A 23,707-nucleotide genomic window follows, 5' to 3' on the forward strand; every position below is an offset into this window, starting at 1 on the left:
TTGTGGGGGAAACAAGCGGCTGTGGGGAAATGAACTATGGTAAATGCGGGATAACGAACAGCGTGATTCCGCGTGTTGGCATTGTCTACCATCCCCACTTGAGATGATATCGGTAGCTGCTGCCAAGGATGGCACTTTCTAATCACCTAAGTGCATTGGAGGCATTGGAAGAAGAGGAGACAGCCGACCGTATCGGCGAAAGCGAATATCCAATTCGCCGGCTATAGACGGGTCCAGCCCCTTTGCCGAGTCACTTCCCCGGGCCGGGGTCCGCCACACTTTCCTGCTTGGATCTAGTGGTAACCTTATTTCTCCGTGGATATAATTCCTGAACTCGGGGGAGACTGGTAATTCCAACATTAAATAGAAACTGAGTCCTTAGAGTCACTGAATCTCTAATAGTAATGGGGCTAATAAATATATCTTAAAGGGCTCTGATATAGAATATAGCACTGTAGAGGTGATGGGAAGTATGTGTCTTCTTCCTGATTTGGCCAAGCCTTGTTCTTAATTGGGTAACTCAATTTTCCAAGTCTCCCCCAGCTTTTTACGGGTCTCTTCAAGCTGTGACCCGATAATTTGTCCTTCGACGTCCATATAGGCCAGGTGGATGCAGTTGATGGACCAAACAGGGGCGTCACCTCTTCACGATCCTCCGAATGTCGGAAATTGAAGAGAATGGGGACGATGGATCCGGGGTACGCATTTCCGATTTTCTAGACCCAATTGGAACTAAGACGATATATGATTAGTAATTACTTGGTCGTATGCGGGGGTCGCGGGGTGTCTGTGCTCTCCAGGGCTTTCTTAGGGTTATAAAATCTAATCCTTGTCCCAACACCTTTTCCTTTGCCTTCATACTCTGGAAGGAAGAACTGAACACAGTCCGGACTGCAAAATGGGCATATTCAAGAATAGCCGGGTCTATGTGCTCGCCACAGTGGCATATACGGGTTCATTCCTATTCGGTAAGACAAATCTCTACCATTGCCGATCAGATGCAGCATGCTGATAAGTTTCCCGAAAAGGATATGACACAGGTGTGATGGGGAGCGTGCTGGAACTTCCAAGTTTCAAAGCCGATTTTGGACTTACAACTGGAGGTTCTGGCTTTTCAACTGCCAATGCTAAAGTCTCATCGAATGTCGTTTCACTTCTCACTGCCGGATGTTTCTTCGGTGCTATCTTCGGCGCCATAGCCAACGAGAGGTTTGGCCGTCGGTATTCCATCATGGGATTCCTGACGTTCTTCCTTGTCGGTGCTGCTGTCCAGACCGCCGCTACCGGCACGCTAGCCTATATGTACGCCGGCCGGGTGATTGCAGGTTTCGGAGTCGGAGGCATGTCAGCTATCACCCCAATCTTCGTATCTGAGAACTCCCCACCGGCCATTCGTGGTCGTATTGCTGGTCTCTTCCAGGAGTTCCTCGTCATTGGTATCACTGTCGCATACTGGCTTTGCTATGGCGTGGCAGAGACCCTCCCCGCCACAACCAGACAGTGGCGCATCCCCATTGCATTCCAGCTTGTGCCCGGTGGTCTCATGATGATTGGCATGTTCTTTTTGACCGAATCGCCTCGCTGGCTAGCGAAAGAAAACCGCCTCGAGGAAGCCATCGAAGCCCTTGCATATATGCGCTCCGAGCCGGTTACAAGCCTTGTGGTCCAGACTGAGATGGCGGAAATCAAAGCGGCCGTTGAACACGAAGTCGAATCAACCCAGGGCCTCACTTGGCGAGAAGCATTCCTACCTGGCAACCGTCTTCGCTTTATCAACTGTTTCTTGATTATGTTCTGGCAGCAGTGGACGGGCACCAACAGCATCGGGTACTATGCCCCCCAGCTGTTCCAGACAATTGGAGTCACCGGCGGTAACACGAGTTTGTTCACAACGGGTATCTATGGTATTGTCAAGGTGGTGTCCACCGGAATCTTCCTCATCGTCGGTATCGACAAGGTCGGTCGGCGGTGGTCTCTTATCGCTGGCGCTATTTGGATGTGTACAATGATGTTCATCCTGGGTGGTGTTCTGGTGACCTATCCTCCGGATCCTAGCGGTAACGGTACTCTTTCGTCTGCATCGCTCGCCATGATTGTCATGATTTATCTCTACGTCATTGGCTATTCCGCATCGTGGGGACCGATTCCATGGGTTTACATTTCTGAGATTTTCCCAACTCGCCTTCGTTCGTATGGTGTTGGTTGCGGATCGGCAACTCAATGGCTCTTCAACTTTGTGGTGACTTATGTGACTCCCTCCGCCATTGGTAACCTTGGCTGGCGAACCTTCATCATGTTTGGTTGCTTCTGCTTTATCATGGCTATTTGGGTTTTCCTCGTCGTCAGGGAAACGAAGGGTCGCTCTCTTGAGGAGATGGATGTTCTCTTTGAGAAGTTCCATGCCCTTGGCCGTTTACCTGATATTGAAATTGCACAGGAAAGAAAGCTTTCATTTGATGGTGCTGCTACCTCGGTTCATAATGAAGTACAGGGTGTTGAGAAAGAGGATTATGTGAAGACATAAAGAGTGTACAGGGCCCGGTGGTATGGTCTGGTACCTGTTTATGTATATAGTTGTTTCCTGAAATCCAATTTCACGTCTATTTGGTTATGTGTGTGCATAAGCCTAGTCAGTCACCTGGGTATATTGATCGAAATTAGAACTGGTCGGCGGAAAAAGGCGGAAAATATATCCTCTCAGGGTGCATCTCTGCTCGTGATCTAGACTAGGGTTTACAAGAACATTTAGATGCGCTCTTACAATATATATCTCCAAGAAGGACAATAGAAAACTTAACCTATCGAAAGTTAGACAGAGGTAGTTACGAGGAATAGATTTCGCAGGAGATGATGGATTCAAATATTTATCCTTCACAAATCGATGAGTACTCCGTACATGGGAATTTTTTTCCTTTCCTTTCCTCATACTTGCTACTTATCAATCAAAAATCCTTGACTATTGGTAAACTACTATAGAGAGGAAATTGCATTCGAAAATTACGAACAAGAAATATTTTTTGTTTTGTTTTGTGTTATTGTTCTTCTCTCCGGCCCTTCGGGGCATGACAGCATTATAATAGCTCGCCAATCATCTATTCCCTAATTCCAGAGTAGAAGCCACTGATTCTCTTAATAACATATGTTATATCAAATTTGTATATAGAAAAGTATTTAGTTGTTGAGGATCAGATGAGAAACAAACCTCACGGATGAATCAAAATTACCTAATCACTGATATGCCGAGGTCCGTGTGGAGAGCATGTTATATCAAGGTTCAAGCATAAACACATACACAGATATTGTAGAATCACGCTTGAACCAAATCAGACCACCCATCGGGAAAATAAAATGGCCACCGCAGAGTCCAAAGCCAAGAGGCAACGCAAGCGCAGCGACTATGGCTTCCACCAAGTACACCAGACCCGATGGTCAGTACCAGAACCACCGAACTAGCAGCCACTCACCAGACACCGACACTAACGCCCACAGGTTCGACAATGACATGTACGCACACCTCAACAATGCAGTGTATACGCACCTCTTCGACACAATCGCGAACACGTATTTAATCCAACACTGCGGGATGGACCCCTTCAGCGTGAACAACCCAAGCCCAGCGCCGACTCACAGCCAGCCCTCCAATTTCCCCTCGCCATCGAACCTAGAAAGCAACGCCAACCAAATCGGCCTGATTGTCTCGACACAGGCTGATTTCTTTGGCTCCGTGCGCTTCCCGGATCTGCTGGAGGTCGGGCTGCGCGTTAATAGGCTTAGCAAGTCTAGCGTCACCTGGGAAGTGGGTATTTTCCGTAAGGGCGAGGAGGATGTGAAGATGGTTGGGACTTATACGCATGTTTTTGTGTTGAGGGAGACTATGCGGGTTGGGAAGACGGGGATGGAGGAGCGGACTAGACGGGGCTTGGAGAAGTTGCTTGTTAGGGACCAGGCGAAGTTGTGAGGGGGTTAGAATGTCAATATTGGCCGCTGGGCTGGGCTTGTACATAGTTTTCTTATCGGAATATAGGTAGCCCCTTGCATTCCAGGGCAGTCGTCTGATTGTCTGGTTATAGATAGGGATTCTAACTTGAGATTGATCAAATGATCCCTATAGGAATAGATTCGAGATAAAATAAGCGAGATATAGCAAGACACCTTATCTTGATTGGTATGGTATTTTGTCTTAGGAATGTGAGACGCCGTGAAGAAAAGACAAAAACGTGCCCCGTGTAGATCAAGTAGATCATCCAAAAAACCCTAGATCATTAAAAGTCTAATCTAACCTGAAATCTATGAGCCAAAAGAAAAACCGAAAACATATCCGTCGCCGTGACCAAAAACCGGAACCAAAGACTTTTGTGGTTATCATGAGAATAAAAGAGACACGCTAAATCGCTTCGCAATATCAAAACAACAGAATGGTAATACAAGTATGATGAAAGCTCAATCATAAGAAGGATTGTCATCTGACAGCCTCAAGAGTTGTGGGTGAGACAAGGTGCTCATTCAAATTTGCCAGCAATGATGCTGCTGCAACGGGACACGCTGGCACTGCTCGGAGGCGAGGCGCCGCGACGGATGGTGTATCCATCTTCATCGAGCCACCACTTGGGGTAAGGGCCAAGAATGAAGTTTCCCTGAGCGTCCCAGCCAGCGACCCAATGAATGCCGTCGTCAAGGAGGAAAAAGCGAAGCTTTTCGGGACGGCCGCCCTTGTGCAGCGGCGCGTCGAACCAGCGGCAGCGCTCCTCTAGTTCAGATTCAAACATGTAACGGTGGAGGATGCGACAGTAGACTAGTGCAGCAGGGACTTTTTCATCGTTTTCGCACCCATCCCGATGGATGAGGTGCCATCCGCGACCTTTGAGGAACTTGTATGTTCCCGGGACGGGGGAATCCCAGTGTTGTTCTTTGAGATTGCTGTCACGGTCGCCCTTCTGGAACCAGTAGGTAGGGCAGAAGATGGTGCGCGCACAGAGGAAGAGGTTGGGTGCCATGATTGAGGATGGTATCAATGAAGAAAAAAGGTTATGTGCAAGGATAACTTGTCCACGAAAATCGGGGGAGGAGTCCAAGTTGATATAGAAACAGCACTGGTGTACAAGGAATCCGAAGGGCTAGATCGGGCTATAAGTCGACAGCCATGGTGAAAAAAAAATAAAATATCAATCGGGTCGAAATCCAAGTTGAGATAGGAATTTGACGGGTCTTCCGCGTTCACGGGAGCTTGGTCAAGGACCGCCGAGAAGAACTTTTTCAGGAGACAAGGAATGCAGAAGGGCACACTTGGCACGGGGTTGTGATCCGAGGCAAGGACTGGTTGGGAATGTCCAGTTCAAACAGCACTGGCCAGACAGCAAGGTGTATTCCGTTATCGATGCGGTGAGCAGGGGTTGGAGTGTTTTAAGTCGGGAAAAGGGGTCGTGATAAGCTTGTAGCTTTGCACGACGGAATAGCCTTTGTGATAGGAAATTGAGGAGGGAGGGTGGAAGGCGAATAGGGAGAGTTCAACAGAGCTTGGACGTGCAGCAATCGGCAACACGCAGTAGCACGCACAACGGGTGTTAGAGCTCAACCAGAGCGTGTGCTAGAGATAGGGCATTTAACTGGAGGAATGTCGCCATGGTGATGTGAGGAAGATATATATAAAATGGAAAATACGAAAATCAGGAAATCCGGAATGTGTGTTTGGATATATTTGGCGGTCAGATGTGTAACAGGGAAAAAGTCAATCGACCCGCTGGACAGCCACAACTGGCCTGCCCCGAGACACCGGGATTTTTCCGGGCTGACCCGCACAGCCTTGAGTGGCTGAAAATGGCTGAAATGGCTGAAATGGCTGACATCCGGTGGATTAGCTAACCCGCTGACCTCAGAGATTTTCACGTGCGGGGACTAGCCGAGGCTTGGCAATCCCATCGTTTGGCCCGGGGATTTTTCTCCGTCTCCCCTGGTTATCCTCTTTAGGGCCGATCCTTTTCCTTTGCTCCGTACACCGTCATGGCTTCCCCAATAATCGTTATGGATCGTTCTGACTCAATATTATAATCAATAATGCCCTCGAACACTTGGCATACATTCCTAACGGGAAACTTCCAGGCTGCAGAATTCTTCGTGGCGCAGTTCTCGGCCTCAGCCCTATACTACTCCGTATGTTTCTCGGCATTTTAAGGCTGGCCGAGTTTATTCTGGTCTGGACTATTTGATGCCGATGGTCTTGGTTTCTCATTCCTCAGGGAAGCGTTCCACGACCTTCGATTGAAAGATTAGCCTGGCTATGATCATCATAACTGTTATGGTGTGATGACTGCATGCCGCACCTTGAACTCATCATTATCTAGGCCTGAGACATCCCTGTCCATGCATAATCACAATTCCGTCTTGACTTGTCAACAAACCAGAAATCATGGCTCTGCCACCTGGTCGAGAGCCTCGCAGCTACAGGCGATCGCCAAGCAAATCCTTGCCAATTTTGCAATATGACACGACGCACGGCGTTAACAACGATAAGAAATCCTTTAATAATAATTGGAGAGAACAAAATCGACAGTTTGAATTTCTTTGATATCTGAACCCTAATCTTTCTTTCTTTTTCATGTCCTCGGGCCCCTTGTGTGTTGGCCTTCTTTCAAACTGCCAAGGTGAGATGATTTTCTCTCATCCACATCATTTGCAGTCCCTCGGGCCTTTTCGGGTTTCATGTTCCGTACACGGGCCAAGCTTACTCGGGGCTCATCAAGTTGAGTATACACAACATAGGTAATCTAAAGAGGGTTTCTAAACCAGGACACTGGGGCAATAAGGGATACTTAGCCAGAATAACTGCAACATACTACATACGTACTCAAATAAAACAACGGTCTTTACTTGCTCAGTATTACTTCCACGGCCAACTCTAAATAATGTACGGACTTGAGATAATGTGCTGGAAATAGGTGCTGCAAATAGGTGCTGTGATGAGCACATCTAGTAGGACATTATGCGTATGTTGTACCCGATGTCAACGAGATGACGTGAGGAATGACTCGACTAAAAGACAGGAGTCGTGGATCTTGCTATTAATTTCAACACACGTCGAGTACCTCCACTCCCGGGATAAGGCTTGGATATATTTACATTATTTACAATATGCCTACATAGCGGTCGCCCACGATATAAACCGAGGACTGAGACAAGCTCTAAGACATAGGAATACTAAGTCGTGTGAACCCCAATTCCACTACTCCGTACCCCGTATGCACTTCCATCTTACCCCTTTCCTTCCAAGGGTTTACCTCCTTCCCTCTAAGCGGCATTTCTCCACCCAGGCCCAACTCGTCCACGCTGCCAACCCACCACCTCCACACCAGTGGCGCCACCAATCCATTCCGGCAGCTCGTTGAGGTCATCGACGTTGTGGGCTATGTCAACTGGAGCGGAAGAAAATCGGTCTAGCACCACCGCACCGCACCGTTACGTATTACGGAAAACGCGTCGAGCTGGTCCATCACGGCGTCCACGCGGAGTACAACAACCCCAGCATGCATACATGATACGATTTGGATGTCTATTATGAGGACCACGCCGGCGTTAGGCATGTCCGGAACCTGTTGGTTGGCGTCCATGTCTCAGTTAAGTGTCACTCCTGTCTGCGATCATGCGATGGATCCCTGCATCCGCATGTCGACAGCCAGGGACGCTGCGGCGCCGAAAGTACCCCGTATGCATTCAGGGCTTGGGTGATCCCCCGGCTTTGATGCCGCTCATCGGCGAAGAGCTAAATATAATCAGTCACGAGGATCTGCTGCCTGGACTTGGCGTCTGCCCCCGGAGTACCTTGATAAAGGGATGCGCTGGCTTTATACGCCTTGGCGATATATAATGTACATCCAGGGACCCGGGGCCAAAGAGTTTTCGTTTTTTCTCAGTCTTCCCTTCACTCCACAGTCTCCCTGCCCCTTATTAACGACTGAGCAGAGAGAGAGAGAGAGTGTGTGTGTGTCATATCTCGAATTAAAGCCTCTTGTCATGACTCGATGTTGGTCCTCGAAAATTATTCATATGTGGAAGACATGGTTGTTCTTTATGTTGTGCCTGCGGCTGGAGGGGTGAAGATCATTGCCCTTGTTGTAGAATACTGTTGGGACAGTGATTTTACTACTGGGACAGTGGTCTAAGCCCTTGTTTGTCATTTAAGGCATTATTATACAGCCCGGGAGGTATGTTTGGATAGAAACTAAACTACGACTATCGCTCCGACTGTCACCTGGATATCGCCGGATATTTACATAAGAATAATCAACTCGGTATCTTTGACTCGGCTCAACCGGCATGACAAACTGCAAGTGTTGAATGATCGTAATTGGACCACTCGGACCTTGCCGATAAATAGCTCAAGTGTCTCGAGCAAGGAATAGGCGGTCTCCGTTGGACTTCCGCACCTGAAATATGCGCCAACCGTGTGGGACATCGCTATCATTTGCTCCTTCCATTCGGATTCGCAGACAAGCTTTTACTAAGGTTTAGGTGGATCCTCGGTGACACGACGGCTGGCTTCGGCGGCCAATGACAGAGCTCGTACAATGACGAAGCTTTCCTTTCCGGTGGGATATGGGTCTACGTTACATCGGGGACTGATAACTTGCTTCTTACTACTCCGTATTGGACAGACTGTTGATAGTCTATCGTAGTGGTTGGCACGCAATAGTACTATCTCCTGTCGACAATGGGCTTGTCTGTCCTGTATATGAAGATGATGTTGTCCATGGAGACTCCCACTTTTGCCCTGCATCTCTATCGGGGCTTTGACCAATCATATACATCTGTTAATATTGGCCGATTACTATCATGGCGGGCAATATCTTCGGCGCCAACACGGGTGCTGCAACCGATGCTCATCCGCATGAGAAAGAAAAATTGGACACCAATGACCCTGCCGTGTCAATTTCTCGCGAGCCCGCGTCTGAAATTTCCGATGGCAATCGTTCGATCTACTTGGATTCTAGCATCACCTTCGAGAACTATGTCTACTGGGCCAAGCGGTCGCGCGAGGTTGAAAAGCACATCTCGACTGACGATGTGGGATTTGCGCACTTGAGCAACAAGCTTTTTCGTAAAAAAAAGTCGGACGCTCTAGTGATAATGCAGGGAGAGATTGAGGAACAGGATGCCCCTGTAATGAAGGAGTCCAGCAAACCTACCAACACAATGAACGGCGCTAGCACAAGTGATGGTTGGGGCATCACCGAGACAGAATGGGAACAGGCACAACGGGCCGCACGAACTGCAACCTGGGGTTCGATCTTCTATCTCATTTCCACGGACATCCTTGGACCGACCAATGTTCCCTGGGCAATCAGTCAGATGGGCTTCGGACCGGGGGCTGTACTTTACACTGTTTTCGGCGCCATGGCTTGTTATTCCGGCTTGCAATTGTGGAGGATCTTCATCGGTCTTGACTCGACTCGATTCCCGATGCGCAATTATGGCGATATGGCTTTCCGTATCTACGGAGACTGGGCGCGCATTTTTGTGAACGTCCTCCAAAGCTTCCAGTTCTTCCTCAACGTGGCCCTGCTTATTGTAAGCAACGGACAAGGGCTGGCGCAGATGGCTGTCGGTGCCAATGGCAATGGATTCCTTTGTTTCATCGCTGCTGAGGTGATCTTCGTGGCCATCGGCTTTTTGTTCGGGCAGATCCGTACCCTGCAACGCCTTTCTTACTTGGCCAACATTGCGGTCTGGCTGAATGTCATTGTCATCATCATGACCATGGTTGTGGTTCATGAGTATCCTCCTAACTACTCAGCCTCGCTGACTAGCTACGGTACCCAAAAGGGACCCGTGCAGACAAGCGGGTACTGGCCTGCGAGCTCAACCCTCAACGACAAAGTCAATGCTATGATGAATGCTGTTTTCGCGTACGGCGGCGCAACCCTTTTCAATGAGCTCATGGCTGAGATGAGACGGCCCTATGACTTCTGGAAGGGCTTTATCATTGCCGAGATATTCATCTACGTTTGCTACCTTGTCTCGGGTATGGTTGTGTATAGTGCACAGGGCCAATTTACATTCAATCCTGCATATCAGGGTAGGTCGCATAGCCTCCAAGGGAGATCTTGAGATAGCTAACAATCACGCAACAGGTATTCCAAACTCTGCCTACAGGTTCCAGACTTTAGGCAACGCCATCTCATTCATCACCGGCGTCATCGCAGCACTGCTCTATGGTAACATTGGTATCAAAGTCTTCTACTCCGCAGTTTTCCGCGACGTCTTCCGTTTCCCAGAATTAAACAGCCGAACTGGCAAGTGGGTGTGGATTGGGCTCGGTAAGTTCAGATATAAATCCCCTCCGTTTGTGCACACATTGATAATCCCTCTAGTGCCTGCCTACTGGGCTCTCGCCTGGGTGGTTGCCGCCGCAATCCCGCAAATCACCAATCTAACATCCTTCGTGGGAGCCGCCTGCATCTTGCAGTTTTCTTACACGTTCCCACCAATGTTGCTGGTTGGGTTCAACGTCCAGAATGATGCGATACTGCCTGAGGAGATCAATTCGACAACTGGCCAGGTGCAGCGCATAGACAACGGAATCAAGAGATGGATTAGAGGTTACAAGAAGAAGTTTGTGTGGAACACTTTTGATGTAATCTACTCGCTTCTTGCTTTGTCTGCCGCTGGTCTGGGAATTTGGGCTTCGGTCACTTCCATGCACACCAGTTTCGAGGAGGGTAAACTGACCCATTTCACTTGTGCGAACCCGGCTGGATAGATCAGGTAGAAGGCAAGGATGGAAGAACATTAATCCTTCTGCTCAACAAGTACGGAGTAGTTAATGATAAACTTCACATTCAATCAAGACTTCATCTATTCCTCCTCACTATGGACGACTCAACTCAACAGATTGGCAGCCACGTTATGGGCCAAATTCGAAGGATCGTATTCGAGTTACCCCCAGACGTTATTGTAGGAACGATGCGAATACTAGGTGATACTCCTAATAGTATTCTTGATCCGAACAATTATTTAGAATCTATATGTCTATTTACCTGGAAGGCACAGGACGGCTTCCATCAGTACAATAGGAATAATACGACTCGTTCCCTTGCGGTCACAATCTACCCCGGAAAGTACTCCTATTTTGTGGTCGGCCTCAATAATACCAAAGATAACTACTAAACCGCCCGTGAATGTAAGATACTAGTACTGGTCTATATCCTCCGCTTATCGAAAAGAAAACCCACGATCTTCTGAAAACCAGAGTTGGATGGATAAATCGCAGAGACTCTCCCCGTTATGTATAATAACTATGGCCAGGACCCCCTACCTTTATTTGACAATTACTGTGACCAGAATAGTTATTACGGCAATCCACGGAGCCTCTAACATTGATCTTGGCCTATTCGGTCTGGCAGCTGTCTGCGATAATGAAAGAACCTTATTATCACCCTATTGTTTACTTAAAGCCACCATTAGCTAGCTACATTTACCAAGAATGATCAGGCGTGAGGTCGACAAGATAATGTAGCTAGCTAGCCCGCCGTATCAAGTATTCCGGCTCCTTCATCAAAATCTAGGGCAAGGGGGGGGTCGCATTGGCCAAAGTGGGGTCGCTGGCACAATCTCATACTCCTGAATGACAGATATGGAGAAAAGTTCCTTACGGAATTATGTAGTTGTCACGATGCAATCTTGGCCGAGCGGTTTAAGGCGCCAGACTTAAGTGAACACTAACTAGTTTAGTGTGCGTTCTGGTCACGAAAGTGGCGTGGGTTCGAACCCCACAGGTTGCATATTTTTTTTTATATTCCAGTATATTACAACTATATTCGGTTTATGGAGCCGTGTAGGCAACTGTACTTTCCACTGACTATAACAACTACTAAATTGTAGTGAGCGTTTTGGTCCGAATCATTGATGTTGTACGAGCTTACTTCCGTATGTGAGGACTTTGTCCTGGCACACTTTTACCGCCTTTTTATCTGATGGAGCTCCAAGTTCTGATATCTAATCGTGCAACCGGTTAGTTGACTACTATAAAACAGCCGAGCATTAAGGAGTTTATTCATATTGATGTTGAATATTACGATAACAAACGAGAAACTAACAGTATGTTACAAAAAATTCACTATAAGAAAAAATGAAATGCAACCTGTGGGAATCGAACCCACGCCACTTTCGTGACTAGAATGCTCACTGAAACAGTGAAAGATGTAATTCTCTTGAGTCTAGCGCCTTAACCGCTCGGCCAAAGTTGCGAAATCGATACTTTTAGATTCGATATAGCGTTTCTTGAACTAGTAATTCATGAACGTCCTACAGGGAAAAATTGCCACACCATCCGCATGCTCCTTGACAGCGGCGCGAGTAATATTTATCTCACCCCGTCGTTAAGAAGTTGAGCTGTTTCATAAAGCCAGGATCCTGCTCTTGGTCACTGTTGCCAACGATGAAGGTACTATGGCCGGCTATTCGTACTATTATACCGGAAGCCTGGGAGGCAGTGCCAGAAAGCAAAGCGAGGGAGTCGGTCGAAGAATGCAAGACATTATTACAAACAATGGCGGGACACCAATTTGTAGGTGGTATGGAATGGAACATCTTGTGAGTCCCATAGTATGCTCCCTACAGCGATATCTAGCAGAGTATCAAGCCAAATTTTCAAATAGATAGCGATGCGGACTATGTACTAGAAGTGTCACGAATGAATTTTGATAGATTGCACATATCACTATGAAACTTCGAAAAGCAGCAAATCTATATGCTAGGGATGAAGACCAAAAATCAATGTATCGAGATGTCATGGAAGACCAAGACCAAAACGCTATGCTCGTGAATTTTTCATGGCAGGTCAGCAGAGTGGTATCATGAAGACAAGACGAAGACATCCGGAGAAATATGATATATAGAGAAGGTATTTTCAAGAAAGGAACCCTAAAAGACAAGATCATTAGTTCGTAGCTGCAGCTGCCTCCGTGACTTCGCTGAGAGACACGTTCATTCCTGCGGCCTCGGAGAGATTAACGAGACCAACGCCTTCCAAAAGTACAGAGCCAGTCTTTGAGTCTGCGGCAAAGTCATCATCACCCAAACCAGCCGGGATAGTCCCATTTCCAATGACAACTTCTTCGCCTTCAGCAGCAGGAACCCAGTCCGGACACTCGCGGGGACCCTCCATGCCCGCAGGAGGCAAGCCCCAGCGAGGCATAGGACTGCGGTAAGCCCAATCACCATCGCGGTCGGCGTACGCAACAGCATGCAAGAAGATACCCAGCTCATGAGGGCCCGGGTCCGAGTACAGCTCAGTGCCACAGACTTCACAGAGATTTCCGGACAGACGCTCGCCCTTGCGCTTTTCATAGTCCTCAGCTGCGGCCACCTGCTCGCGGTGCATGATTTCATTGACAAGCACCGGGTCGGTGCCCGGTGGGACATTCGGTGCCGCGGTCAGGTGTGTGCGGTACGAGACCGTGTCGGGAATTTCCGTCTTACCCATGAGAGATAACCGCGCGACGATCTCTTCATCGCGCTCTGCGGTCACCTCGGCTTTACCGAGCTCAGGCCCGAACACACGGCGGTTGGAATAGATAGGGTCGTTGGTGATCGGATGGCCTAAGAACTGGAGGTGGACACGGATTTGGTGAGTACGGCCTGTCAGCGGGAAACAGTGCACGATACTGTAGCCCTCGGACTCATTGGCGAATGCCGGGACCGGGGTAGCGGGACGCTGCTCGTCGCCAGACGACTCGGTCTCCTTTGCTGCCTCGGGAGGGTAGTAAGCCAAGCGACGGAACTTGGTTGTCGCTTCTTTACCGGTAGCGCGCACACGGTTGAGACCCAGCTTCGGGCTCACCTGCATGATTGGCTGGTCGCAGACAACCACGCCGTCTGGGAACTTGCCCTTGACGCGCGCGACATACTCTTTCTGCACGGACCGGGCCTTGAGCGCGGTGGCCATTTTCTCGGCGCCCTTGGCATGCTTTCCAATGAACATTATTCCAGACGTCAATCGGTCAAGTCGGTTGCATGGACGAGGTAACCATTCGGAGCTGCGCTCGGATCGCAGGATTTCGATGACGGTGTTGAAGTGGTATCGACCCGCGGCGTGCACCGGTACGCCAGCAGGCTTATCAATGACCAAGAGGTCATCGTCTTCATGAATGATTCCAACAGGAAGGCTAGTAACGGGCGGTTCGTGGCGGTGGAGGGTGTGTGAGATGACCTGGCCGTTCTTAAGTGTCGTTTCGGGGCGGGCTGTTACACCGTTCACCTGCACAAGGCCATCCTCCAGGGCTTTCCTCTGGTAATTGTCAGTTTGCGATTCTTCTACCTGAAGATCCACATCTCGACGCATTCACGTACATAGTATTCTGGCTTCCGGTCGCGAAACTCGGAAGTGAAGATCTCGACCAGCTGGCGACCCCGCCATCGCTCCTTGCAGTTGGTGTTATAAGTGTAATGGTACGGTGTGACACGACGGAAACCACCGTCCAGATAGTAAGGCGCAGGCCATGGATCGCAAGGAGTCACGAGCACGTCGGGAGTCTTTTCAACCGGTTCGGAGGGGGGTACTTGATCGACCGTCGTGAGGGCCATGGTGGGCAACTTGAGCTTGCCTTGCCGTAGCAAATAGGCCGTGATACGAGGTGAGGGAGCCAGATGGGCGACAGAGGTGCCAGACGGAGAATTGAAGAGACCTGGAAAGATTCAAAATTCCAAAAAAAATATAAGAAAAGTTAAGATTCAACAAGTCGCCCCACATGAACAAATAATATCACATTCCACAGAGTATTTATTGTCTGCCCCAGAAATTTAAGTATGCGACAGCCAATCATATCGATAATAAGGTGGAAAAGAAAAAAAAGATATGCAACCTGTGGGAATCGAACCCACGCCACTTTCGTGACTAGAATGCTCACTTAAATCAGTGAAAGAGGTAAGTCTCTTGAGTCTAGCGCCTTAACCGCTCGGCCAAAGTTGCAAGATTGATATTTTTAGATTTAATATACTGCTCTATGAAATATCTGAGCAAGGCAAGAAGTTATCAAACATCGATAGTTGAACTACGTTCTTCTAAAATTGTTCGAAGAGTCAGTTCAAGAGTCAGTTCTCATCACAGAGCCACAAATCGTATATTAATCGAGACAGGCCGCTTCCTTTTTGCCATGAATCTCTCGGCTACGGCATGAGTTTAGCGATGTTTAGAAGACCAATTAGTTTCAAGAATAGCTAAGTCTAGTCAAGGTAAATCAACCCTTGAACAGTACCATAGGAAAGGCTATCATCTATCAGGTAAATAGCTCCAGACAGAGCCAACGCCCAAATTGAAGAGAAAATAGGCAGACCGTCACTGCTAACGTTCAGATCATTGTGTCTTCTTCGCCTTCGCCTTTTCCTCTCTTCGGCGCTTCAGGGCATCCGGAGTGTATTCGGTGTCAAGGAGGTAGTCCCACCAGCGGAAGCTGCTTGCGTAGTTCCCAATGAATTTCTCATGGTGGAGATCGTGGTGATCAGCACCAGCCCAGAAAGGCAAGAAATGGTGAAGACTGTAAGGAAATTCGTAGCCACTGTGGGCATCGATAGCCTGGAACAAGCGCAACACAATCCAGATATACATAGTGAGAATATGTAGGTTACCGGTGAAAGCACACCAGAGGATCGGGCAGCTGACGGTCCCGAAGCCGAGAATCATCACCTCAATAGGAGAAGCATATTCGGCGGCCAAACCAAATGGTGCGGAATACTGATGGTGAACTTTGTGAATAGCCTTGTAGAGTGGACCCCAATGAAGAGCTCGGTGCATAAAATAGTGCCAAGTGTCCTCCATGACGAAAAATATGGCAATCTGATATGCCATAGTCCAGGGAGACGGAAAAGGAATCGATGTCGATAGACCGCAGAACTGGGCCATTGGGTGGAAAAGCCTAGAAGAGCCGTTAGTACTCCATCGGGCCCGAGAGGCAAACGTCAGGTAGAATACCACTCCGTCGAGGGCAGGAACATACCAGATTTGAGGAAGTTCGACGGTGAAGTGGCTCAGAAGCACAAACTTGGCGCAATCCCATTGCTCGCGTAATGAAGGTACTTTGCTCTGAAGCAGAATGTTAGTTTCGATGGCGGCTGGAATTGGGTTGATTTCGGCTAGTGCCAGGTGTTAGGCTTGCCACTTACACTTTGAATCTTGTATCTCTTGAAGAAACCCAAGCTATCGACGAAGACCCACGGAAGAGAGCGGCCGAAGTAGACCAACTCGTGGATGAGGAAGGACATGATGCCGGTGGCCAGGACATCATTCTGCATCCACGCATACCATGCGACCCACAATCTCTCTGCCACGCTCAGATGGGTATTGAATTTGGTGATATCCTGATATTGGCCCCAATAGGTGCCGGGGGGCAGCACGGTAGAATTCCTAGGAGAAAAAGGGTCAATATACGACAAATTCCACAAAAGAGTATAATTCAACCACCCAGGGGGGGAAGAGACAGACATTGTGGTTCCTAGCAGGTCTTGAAGAAGCAGAGGCTGAGAGAAGGAGAAGACTATTTCGTGAAGAGGGGAGTAAAAAACGAAGGATCTGGGCGAGAGTACTATATGCTATATAGTGTACAGTATATTCCCTACTATTAAATCCTAATCCTACTAGATTGAACATACATACGGAGTACATACATACCACATACAGGAAGGTTCCAGGCAGCCAAACACAGGCGGGCAAATGCGTATTACTCGGTTTGGTGGGGCTCGGATGGCTATCGGCCCGTCTGTGGCCTGACCTTTGCGGCGATGACTTTTATATTCCGGCCTGGTCTCACCACTTCGGGAATGGCCTACTCCGAGTTATCGAAAGCAGTACTTAATGGACTAATTTTAGCATCCAATCAAATTTCTTCTTTTGCCGATATATTATCCGGGAGAGGACTTATTTGTCGAGGTATAGCTGATTCGAAAACCATTGTACACAGACTAGCCCAGCAAGCCCTAAGAACCCATACAGCACACCATCCACTTCCCAATAAACAACCAGTTCATGTATAATTCTTTACCAGTTTCGCTTCCCAGCCAACGCTACGAATATTGCTATTTTTCAACCTTGATGCAAAACTCAACCAGCCCAAAACATAACTACGCTAAACGCTGCCAAATAATGTATCCCAAAAATAGACAGACGCAACAACCCAAAATCCCAAACTCTAGCTGGTCACCCACGCCACATTCTCACATTGCTCCATCCGCTCCAACGCAGCATCGACCCGCCACAGCATCGTCCCTGACTGCGTGCCTGGCTGGGGCTTCCCACGCAGCACCGCATTGGACGTTGTGCAGCGCGAGTCGGCTGTCAGGCGGTACTGGATGCATTCTGGGTCTGCAGCACAGTAGTCCGCACAGGAGGCGAAAGAAGTGGGAGTCTTGGGTCCCTTGTAATCTTCTTTGTCGTCGCCTTTGCTCGCAAAGTTGTCCCAGTTGTCTAGGTGGTCTGCGAGGGTTGGGCGGATGAGGTTGCGGAAGATGTCGCTGTATGTGAGAACGCTTGAATTTGACTGAGGTTTGTCAGTAACATATTCCAGGGAGATGGATATACCCCCAAAAAAGGGAAAAAGAAAGTAACTCACTGCCGCAAACCACTGCTGTTCGAATTCCCAAAACCGATCCACATCTGCCGGCGTCATATGGTGGAAAGTAAAAGGCGCAAAACACCAAGGTATCTTCGCATAAGCCTCATGCAACATATCCTGCTCCCAAACCGACTGAGTAGTAACATGCGGCCAAGACCAAGTAAGCCTAATACCCGCGGCAGCAAGCGCCCTTCCAAGCACACAATCGCCCGCCCATTCCTGGTTCGTGATCGCATCCCACGCATCAACACTCATTTTATGGAAATCCGCCACGGTATGAATAGCCGCATGAGACAGCACAAACCCCGACCCACCATGCGCAAACAAAGTCGACCCAATCTGCATCTGATTCCCCAGATACAGCTTGTCCTCGTGATTGAAATGCGCCAGCCACCCGAGCAGGTTCGGCCAGATCGGGTACGTGTCTGCTTCGAGGAAGACGAACCACTTGGCGTCTGGCTTCGCGCGCAGCGCGGTGTGGATCATCGGGAGGAATTTCCACTTATCCAGCTTCCAGCCTGGGTTGTCCATCATCCCGGCCGGGCCGTTGGCGACTTTCGTGTGGTCTTGTGAGGTTAGGGCTGTGTGGCCGCCTGTGCGGGCGCGGTTGTATATAGCGAAGTCTTGGTTGCTTTGTTTGAGGGTGTCGGAAACGTTGAGGAAGACGTCGTAGGTGCGTGTACCGGCTATGTCTTCTTCGAAGTCTGAGACGATTATCTTGTGTGGCACGCAGCGGAGGGTCGTTCTTAGGTGCACGGGGACTTTGTTTTGTGCTTCTGTGATGCCCGTTTTTACCACTACCAGCACTGAGTCCATTCCCGTGTCTGTCGGGCAGGATGATGGTACATGGTGGGTTTCAGTTTTTGAGTCGGTCTCGTTGTGTGTATCAATCGTCAGCCCGGAAACGGGTTTGACTACGTCCTGCGTGGTCTTTGAGCCGAAATCAGCGTGGATAAATTGCAATATCAAGAGGATGAGAACCACCGGGCCCAGAATAAGTACCCAGCGGCCGTATCGGGGTGGGAGAGAGGGCATGTTCGGAGATTGAAAACTCTAGAGGTGGAGAGAAAGAGAATCGGAGAAAGCGGCTTCAATGGGTATGAAAAGATCTATCGGTCTCCATATCCAGATGAAGACCGAAATATAAAATATAAAAGTCGAGGGGATGGATCTTCAGGAGGGGCCTTGAGTTCTTAAGTGATGGGCGCGTGGGGGCTGATGCAAGTTCAAGGTCTATGTACATCAGTGACATCCAAACCAGGGCTATTATGGCACCATTATTCATGAGGGTTAATTAGTGTGAGACCTTGACCCGGATAAAGGATGCCAGGTATGCTGATCCTGTCCTGTCCTGGCTCTATCCTCCTGTGCTATGTCGTGCTTCCATGTCCTCTCGGATATCTAGGGTTTTTTTTGTCCGTGTTACGTACGTCACCACATGGGGTGGGTCCGATGATCTGAAACGTGAGATATTGATGTGATATTGATCGACTACAGGGAAAGGGAGTTTCATGTTATGTTAATATGTTGGAGAGGGGGGAGTATAAAGTCAAGGGAAGTTTAAGATCACTTGTTTCAGGGTTACGATTTGCCTGGTACACCCATGCACTATACTGGTACACTAGAGTATGTACAACTACATGTACAAGGCCAGATTAGAATCTGAGACACCTTTAAATATCTTGGAACCAAAAAGGATTTTTGCAATTTTTGTTGTCATTTCAGAGAACAATTCTCTCGCTTCACAGCGCCCGGCACTATGACAAGGCCCGAGCCGGACATGCCATGCACAATCCTTAAATTTCGTTATCGCCAGAGAGGTAGTATCGCCATACAAAAACCCTGACCTCGTGCACCAATCCCAATGAAAAGGAAACAAACTGGGTTTATTCCATTTATGCCTCGGTGGTGACACGGCCCTTGGGGTTAGTGACCTTAACACCGAGAGCCTTGGCCTTCTCAATAATCTCGACACGCTTGCGGGAAGAAACGGCGTGGCCGATCCTGTAGAAATTGTTAGCGTATGACTCATATAACACGACTTAGTCGCTCCAACAGGCGCAGGACGTACTCAGCAGCGAAGGTGCGGTTGTGCATGAGGAGGAGCTCAACGTCCTTGGTGTTGTGGACGAGGAAAGCCTTGTGGCCGGAGGGCATCATGTGGCGGGTCTTCTTGTTGGAACCGAAACCGATGGAGGGCATGGCCATCTGGCCCTTGAAACGGCGACGGACGCAGTTATCAATACCCTTGGGCTTGCGCCACGAGGCGCCAACGCGCATGAACCGGTCAGACTGGTGACGGTTGAAGCGGTTCGTGCCTAATTGCGGTCGATGTCAGTCCTCCGATTGTGAATGTGAAAAATCCGTGCCCTTTTCAGCCTCCACGACCCTGCGGATAAGTCGCCCTTCGATCCAAGACAAATGTTGATTTTTTCCAGTCATCCTCCAATGGTGTCCTCTTCGTTTGGTGCATCTTGCTGAGCTTGCTTGTTTCATTTTGTTGACGATCGAAGGGCGATGGTATCCAGGGCATGGGCACGAAAAGGAATGGAACAGGTGATCGGGAACATACGCTTCTTCACGATAGGGATGTGCTGCTTAGCGGCGACCATCTAGAATCAAAATTAGTGACTGAATCGAATATCATGCGCATTTGGTGACTGACCTTGTCGGTATTGTTGGGTCTCGCCGGGCGTTCGAGAGTTGTCGGGTTCGGAGTTCAATCTCGAAAACTTCTCTCTCAGGTTCTCCCGCAGCAGAGTGGGAGACCCACACTAGTACGCTTTGGGCGAACTAAGCGAAAGCAGACCACTTATGTCAGCCTAGGGCTGGACCAGCCCTAGCCCTACTATTCCTCTTTGGGCGATATCTGGGGATGTTCTAGGTATACATGGGTCTCTCATTATGCTGCACGTTCATCTTGGGGATTCTATATTGTTCATTTATATGTCATATTCTGGACTGATTTCTCCAGTATGTAACTATCACTGCAAATGCAACTGAACCCTCTCGCCATCTTTCTCGCCACTCCGCAACATCTGCTCCAAGATCTCAAGATCCGCCAATGCTTCCTCAGGAGACTGTCTGCTGTCAGGTTTTCCATTCACAATTGAGTTTGCAAACGCCGCAACCTCTGGCACAACGCCCCTGCCATCAAACTCCACATGGTGCTTCTCGCCATTAACTGTCACATCATCGAAGTTCAAGGTGACGACACCTTTCTCGCAAGCAAACTCGAAAATCTGGTCATTAAATGACGATCCCCACGACAAAGAGATAACGCCCGTAGCACCAGATTTAGTCTTCGCGACGGCATCCACTGTATCAACGGGTGGCAGGAATGGTTTTTGCAGCTGCGACTGCGCCGACAGAATGCTAAGACGCTCCGTGGGGCCTAGAATCAGGCGCAGCGCAGCAGTCATGTGCACACCACCGTCCAAAAGGAATCCACCCTGGTATTCAGGGGTCTTGCGCCAGGCGGTGTCTAGTTCAATATAGTCAGTCGTTACAAGACCCTCTATGTAGTTCAACGGGATTGGACGTACGGAAGTACTTGTTCTCTTTATCCATCAGGCTGTGAACGTTGACGCGGAAATTCTGGACCTTGCCCAGTTTTTGAACTTGCTCTGCCGCGAAGAGGAACTTTGTGATATAACGGAAGTTCTCGGCGACGGCCCAGAAGACCTTACTGGTGTCGATATTACTCTTGTACCAGTTCAAAAGTTCTTGGGCAGTGGCGATATCCTTAGCGATAGGCTTCTCGGACAAGACATGCTTACCGGCGAGCAATGATTTCCGAATGAATTCCGGCTGAACCAGGATGGGAAGGCTGTCGGAATCGAGAGTTAGTGTTTCACTCTGTTTGAGTTGGATCTAGAGAAATCGGGGTGATCCCGTACGCAATAATCACAGCGCCGATATCTGAACGAGCCAGTAGATCGGTGTAGGACTTGCTGGAGCCTGAGTCTTCCGAGTAGAGATCAACTTCAGATGTGCCGCTAGCGAGGTCCTGGGCTGACTTCAAGGTCCGAGAATAGATAGCCTTGAGATGGAAGTTTGAGGCAGCTTGGACGGCGGGCTGTTGATTAGTTAGTTCAGTATATTACGTAGAATATGGGATCATTGGAGAGTTTGTCATACTAGATGCTGCTCTTTCGCAAAGAGACCTGCTGAATGTTAGCCAATACAAACAACGTAGAGTATACAAAAATATGTACCACTGCCAATGATTGCCACGCCGATAGACATGATTAATAGTAATCAGTGTGATAGAATCGAGAAGAAAGATGTTTCGTTGCAGTACTTCGGTGCTATTAAAGGAAGTCCAACAGTGGGGAACAACACTTTAAACTGCGGGAAGGTCCAACCTTGACGCACGTCATTTGGTCGGCTGCATTACCTATTTAGGTAGTACATCTTAGGTGACATGCATGTATACCGTCTGATATATCAAGTTACAATTCAAGTCCTCAAATTAAAAAAACATTCATAACCAGACAAAAATTCAATATGAACTGTACACTCCATAACCCCCGGTGCGCCCAATATCAAAAGGGAATCCAAATCCCCAAATGCGACCAAATAGACGCCAAATCATGTCCATCATCGAATAATCCAATCGTACCGGTCATAAGAGGACAAAAAAACCAACACATCAATCCAAAGCCTTTCAACGTTCCAATGTTCCAATGTTGAAACCCGTCATTGATTAACCAATGCCCTCAATCGCTCCACGCGCGCCACAGCATTCTCCAACCTCTCCAACCGACCGCGCTTCTCCACATCCCTCTTTTCCAGCACAGCAACCCTCTCCTCAAGCTTCGCGCGAGCCTTGCGCTCCTCTGCGACCATCTCATTTGCCTGACTGAAAAGCTGCACCGTCAACTCCTCTAGCTCGGTACTCGCCAGCGAGAGTTGCGACTCGGCAGCCTCGCGCAGTTTCTGCTCGCGCGCAAGCGCATCCTGCAGCTCGGATGTGTGCTCGCTGTTTGCGGGGGACATGTGTAGGAGTGGTGTGCTCAGCGCGGTTGGAGTACTTGGGAGGGGGCCGCTGGATGCTGCTGGTGCGGGGGTTGCGCTCCCACGTCGGTAGGGGAGGAAGGAGGCTAAGTTTGTGAGGCGGCTGTGGTATGTTTGTCGTTGGGATTGGGATTCTGAGGATGTTGGGCGCTGTGGTGATGAATGGTCGGCTCGGGAGGGGGTCTTCCCAGTGAAGAGCTGCTGCGCGGGGTGTGGTAGGCTCCTTGGGGCTGGGAGGCGCGGAGACGGCGGAGTTCGTCTTCGTACTCGCTAAGTTTGGAGGCTGTTTGCGATCGGGTTAGCGGGGGTTCTTGTTTTTGAGGGTTGGATTGGAAGAAGGGGAAGGGGGGGAAAGTATTGTCTTCTCTGTAGACGCGTGATCGCATTCATGCTACACTTGTGTGTATGTAGTCTGTAGAGATCCTTCACAGGCTTACCTGCAGCCAAAGCGCGCGCTGTCAACGTATGCACTTGCCCCTCCAACTCCTGGATTCTATCGTGGGCGCCAGAGCCATCTTGGGGAAAGCCTTCACCCCAACACATGGGACATTTATTTTCTGATATAACGACACCCTTCATGGCCGGTATGACAAGCGTGGTAACGGATGTTGTTGACATGACATGGGTTTTACCCCGGGATTGACAGGGTTTAATGTTTTGAACTAAGCGTACTAGGGTTGCAACGGTGGGTTGACGGGGGTTTAAGAAGAACCCAAGTGATAGAAAAGGAAAAGGAAAAAGAATTTAAAAGGCTGAAAATCATACGAATCCCTGGCCCTTCGAAGGGGTTTCAATTAAATCCATGCCGGCCACTCCATTTCTTGGCCAATCGCATCTCCTTGGTTCCTGAATGATCTCATAAGATGTTGGAATGAATGAATTTAACTGGAGACTCGACTATAGTCAACTATATTCAACTATATTCAACTATATTCACACTACTTTGAAAACAGACACAGTTCCCTATATGCTATAGTGACATCTCACACCCTCGGTCGTTGCATTAATATGTCACGTTCTTCAAACTGTTCGAGACTAGTGGATCCTATTTATACCCTTGCGTCCAATAGTCCAAGTGGAAATCTATTTTCTAT

The 23,707-nt window shown here is 48.8% G+C and overlaps 9 protein-coding genes across 9 annotated transcripts; 3 read left to right on the top strand and 6 right to left on the bottom strand.

The window, feature by feature from the left end:
* Positions 1-898: 898 nt before the first annotated feature.
* On the top strand, positions 899-2,524 carry N7518_002322 (uncharacterized protein; the record flags this gene model as incomplete). The annotated part of the gene is made up of 2 exons (XM_057183250.1): positions 899-968; positions 1,029-2,524. 2 exons carry the CDS (start codon positions 899-901, stop codon positions 2,522-2,524), a joined length of 1,566 nt encoding a protein of 521 aa, XP_057044700.1.
* Positions 2,525-3,348: 824 nt separating this feature from the next.
* On the top strand, positions 3,349-3,958 carry N7518_002323 (acyl-CoA thioesterase; the record flags this gene model as incomplete). The annotated part of the gene is made up of 2 exons (XM_057183251.1): positions 3,349-3,428; positions 3,490-3,958. 2 exons carry the CDS (start codon positions 3,349-3,351, stop codon positions 3,956-3,958), a joined length of 549 nt encoding a protein of 182 aa, XP_057044701.1.
* A 541-nt stretch (positions 3,959-4,499) lies between these two features.
* N7518_002324 (uncharacterized protein) lies at positions 4,500-4,994 on the bottom strand (the record flags this gene model as incomplete). The annotated part of the gene is made up of 1 exon (XM_057183252.1): positions 4,500-4,994. One exon carries the CDS (start codon positions 4,992-4,994, stop codon positions 4,500-4,502), a length of 495 nt encoding a protein of 164 aa, XP_057044702.1.
* A 2,287-nt stretch (positions 4,995-7,281) lies between these two features.
* N7518_002325 (uncharacterized protein) lies at positions 7,282-7,601 on the bottom strand (the record flags this gene model as incomplete). Its single annotated transcript, XM_057183253.1, has 2 exons — positions 7,282-7,397; positions 7,448-7,601. The coding sequence occupies 2 exons, from the start codon at positions 7,599-7,601 to the stop codon at positions 7,282-7,284; spliced, it is 270 nt and encodes an 89-aa protein (XP_057044703.1).
* A 1,222-nt stretch (positions 7,602-8,823) lies between these two features.
* N7518_002326 (uncharacterized protein) lies at positions 8,824-10,750 on the top strand (the record flags this gene model as incomplete). Its single annotated transcript, XM_057183254.1, has 3 exons — positions 8,824-10,066; positions 10,122-10,307; positions 10,362-10,750. The coding sequence occupies 3 exons, from the start codon at positions 8,824-8,826 to the stop codon at positions 10,748-10,750; spliced, it is 1,818 nt and encodes a 605-aa protein (XP_057044704.1).
* Positions 10,751-12,928: 2,178 nt separating this feature from the next.
* N7518_002327 (pseudouridine synthase family protein) lies at positions 12,929-15,248 on the bottom strand (the record flags this gene model as incomplete). The annotated part of the gene is made up of 3 exons (XM_057183255.1): positions 12,929-14,278; positions 14,341-14,675; positions 15,233-15,248. 3 exons carry the CDS (start codon positions 15,246-15,248, stop codon positions 12,929-12,931), a joined length of 1,701 nt encoding a protein of 566 aa, XP_057044705.1.
* A 95-nt stretch (positions 15,249-15,343) lies between these two features.
* On the bottom strand, positions 15,344-18,629 carry N7518_002328 (sterol desaturase family protein; the record flags this gene model as incomplete). The annotated part of the gene is made up of 6 exons (XM_057183256.1): positions 15,344-15,902; positions 15,984-16,069; positions 16,150-16,390; positions 16,469-16,520; positions 17,201-17,519; positions 17,592-18,629. The coding sequence occupies 6 exons, from the start codon at positions 18,627-18,629 to the stop codon at positions 15,344-15,346; spliced, it is 2,295 nt and encodes a 764-aa protein (XP_057044706.1).
* A 643-nt stretch (positions 18,630-19,272) lies between these two features.
* N7518_002329 (uncharacterized protein) lies at positions 19,273-21,842 on the bottom strand (the record flags this gene model as incomplete). Its single annotated transcript, XM_057183257.1, has 8 exons — positions 19,273-19,598; positions 19,666-19,912; positions 20,167-20,206; positions 20,600-21,078; positions 21,140-21,423; positions 21,494-21,672; positions 21,735-21,760; positions 21,812-21,842. The coding sequence occupies 8 exons, from the start codon at positions 21,840-21,842 to the stop codon at positions 19,490-19,492; spliced, it is 1,395 nt and encodes a 464-aa protein (XP_057044707.1). The 3' UTR covers positions 19,273-19,489.
* A 453-nt stretch (positions 21,843-22,295) lies between these two features.
* N7518_002330 (uncharacterized protein) lies at positions 22,296-23,231 on the bottom strand (the record flags this gene model as incomplete). Its single annotated transcript, XM_057183258.1, has 2 exons — positions 22,296-22,843; positions 23,051-23,231. The coding sequence occupies 2 exons, from the start codon at positions 23,229-23,231 to the stop codon at positions 22,296-22,298; spliced, it is 729 nt and encodes a 242-aa protein (XP_057044708.1).
* Positions 23,232-23,707: the final 476 nt, after the last annotated feature.

Source organism: Penicillium psychrosexuale (assembly GCF_028828465.1).
Source record: "Penicillium psychrosexuale strain IBT 29551 chromosome Unknown utg000002l, whole genome shotgun sequence".
Lineage (NCBI taxonomy): Eukaryota > Fungi > Ascomycota > Eurotiomycetes > Eurotiales > Aspergillaceae > Penicillium > Penicillium psychrosexuale.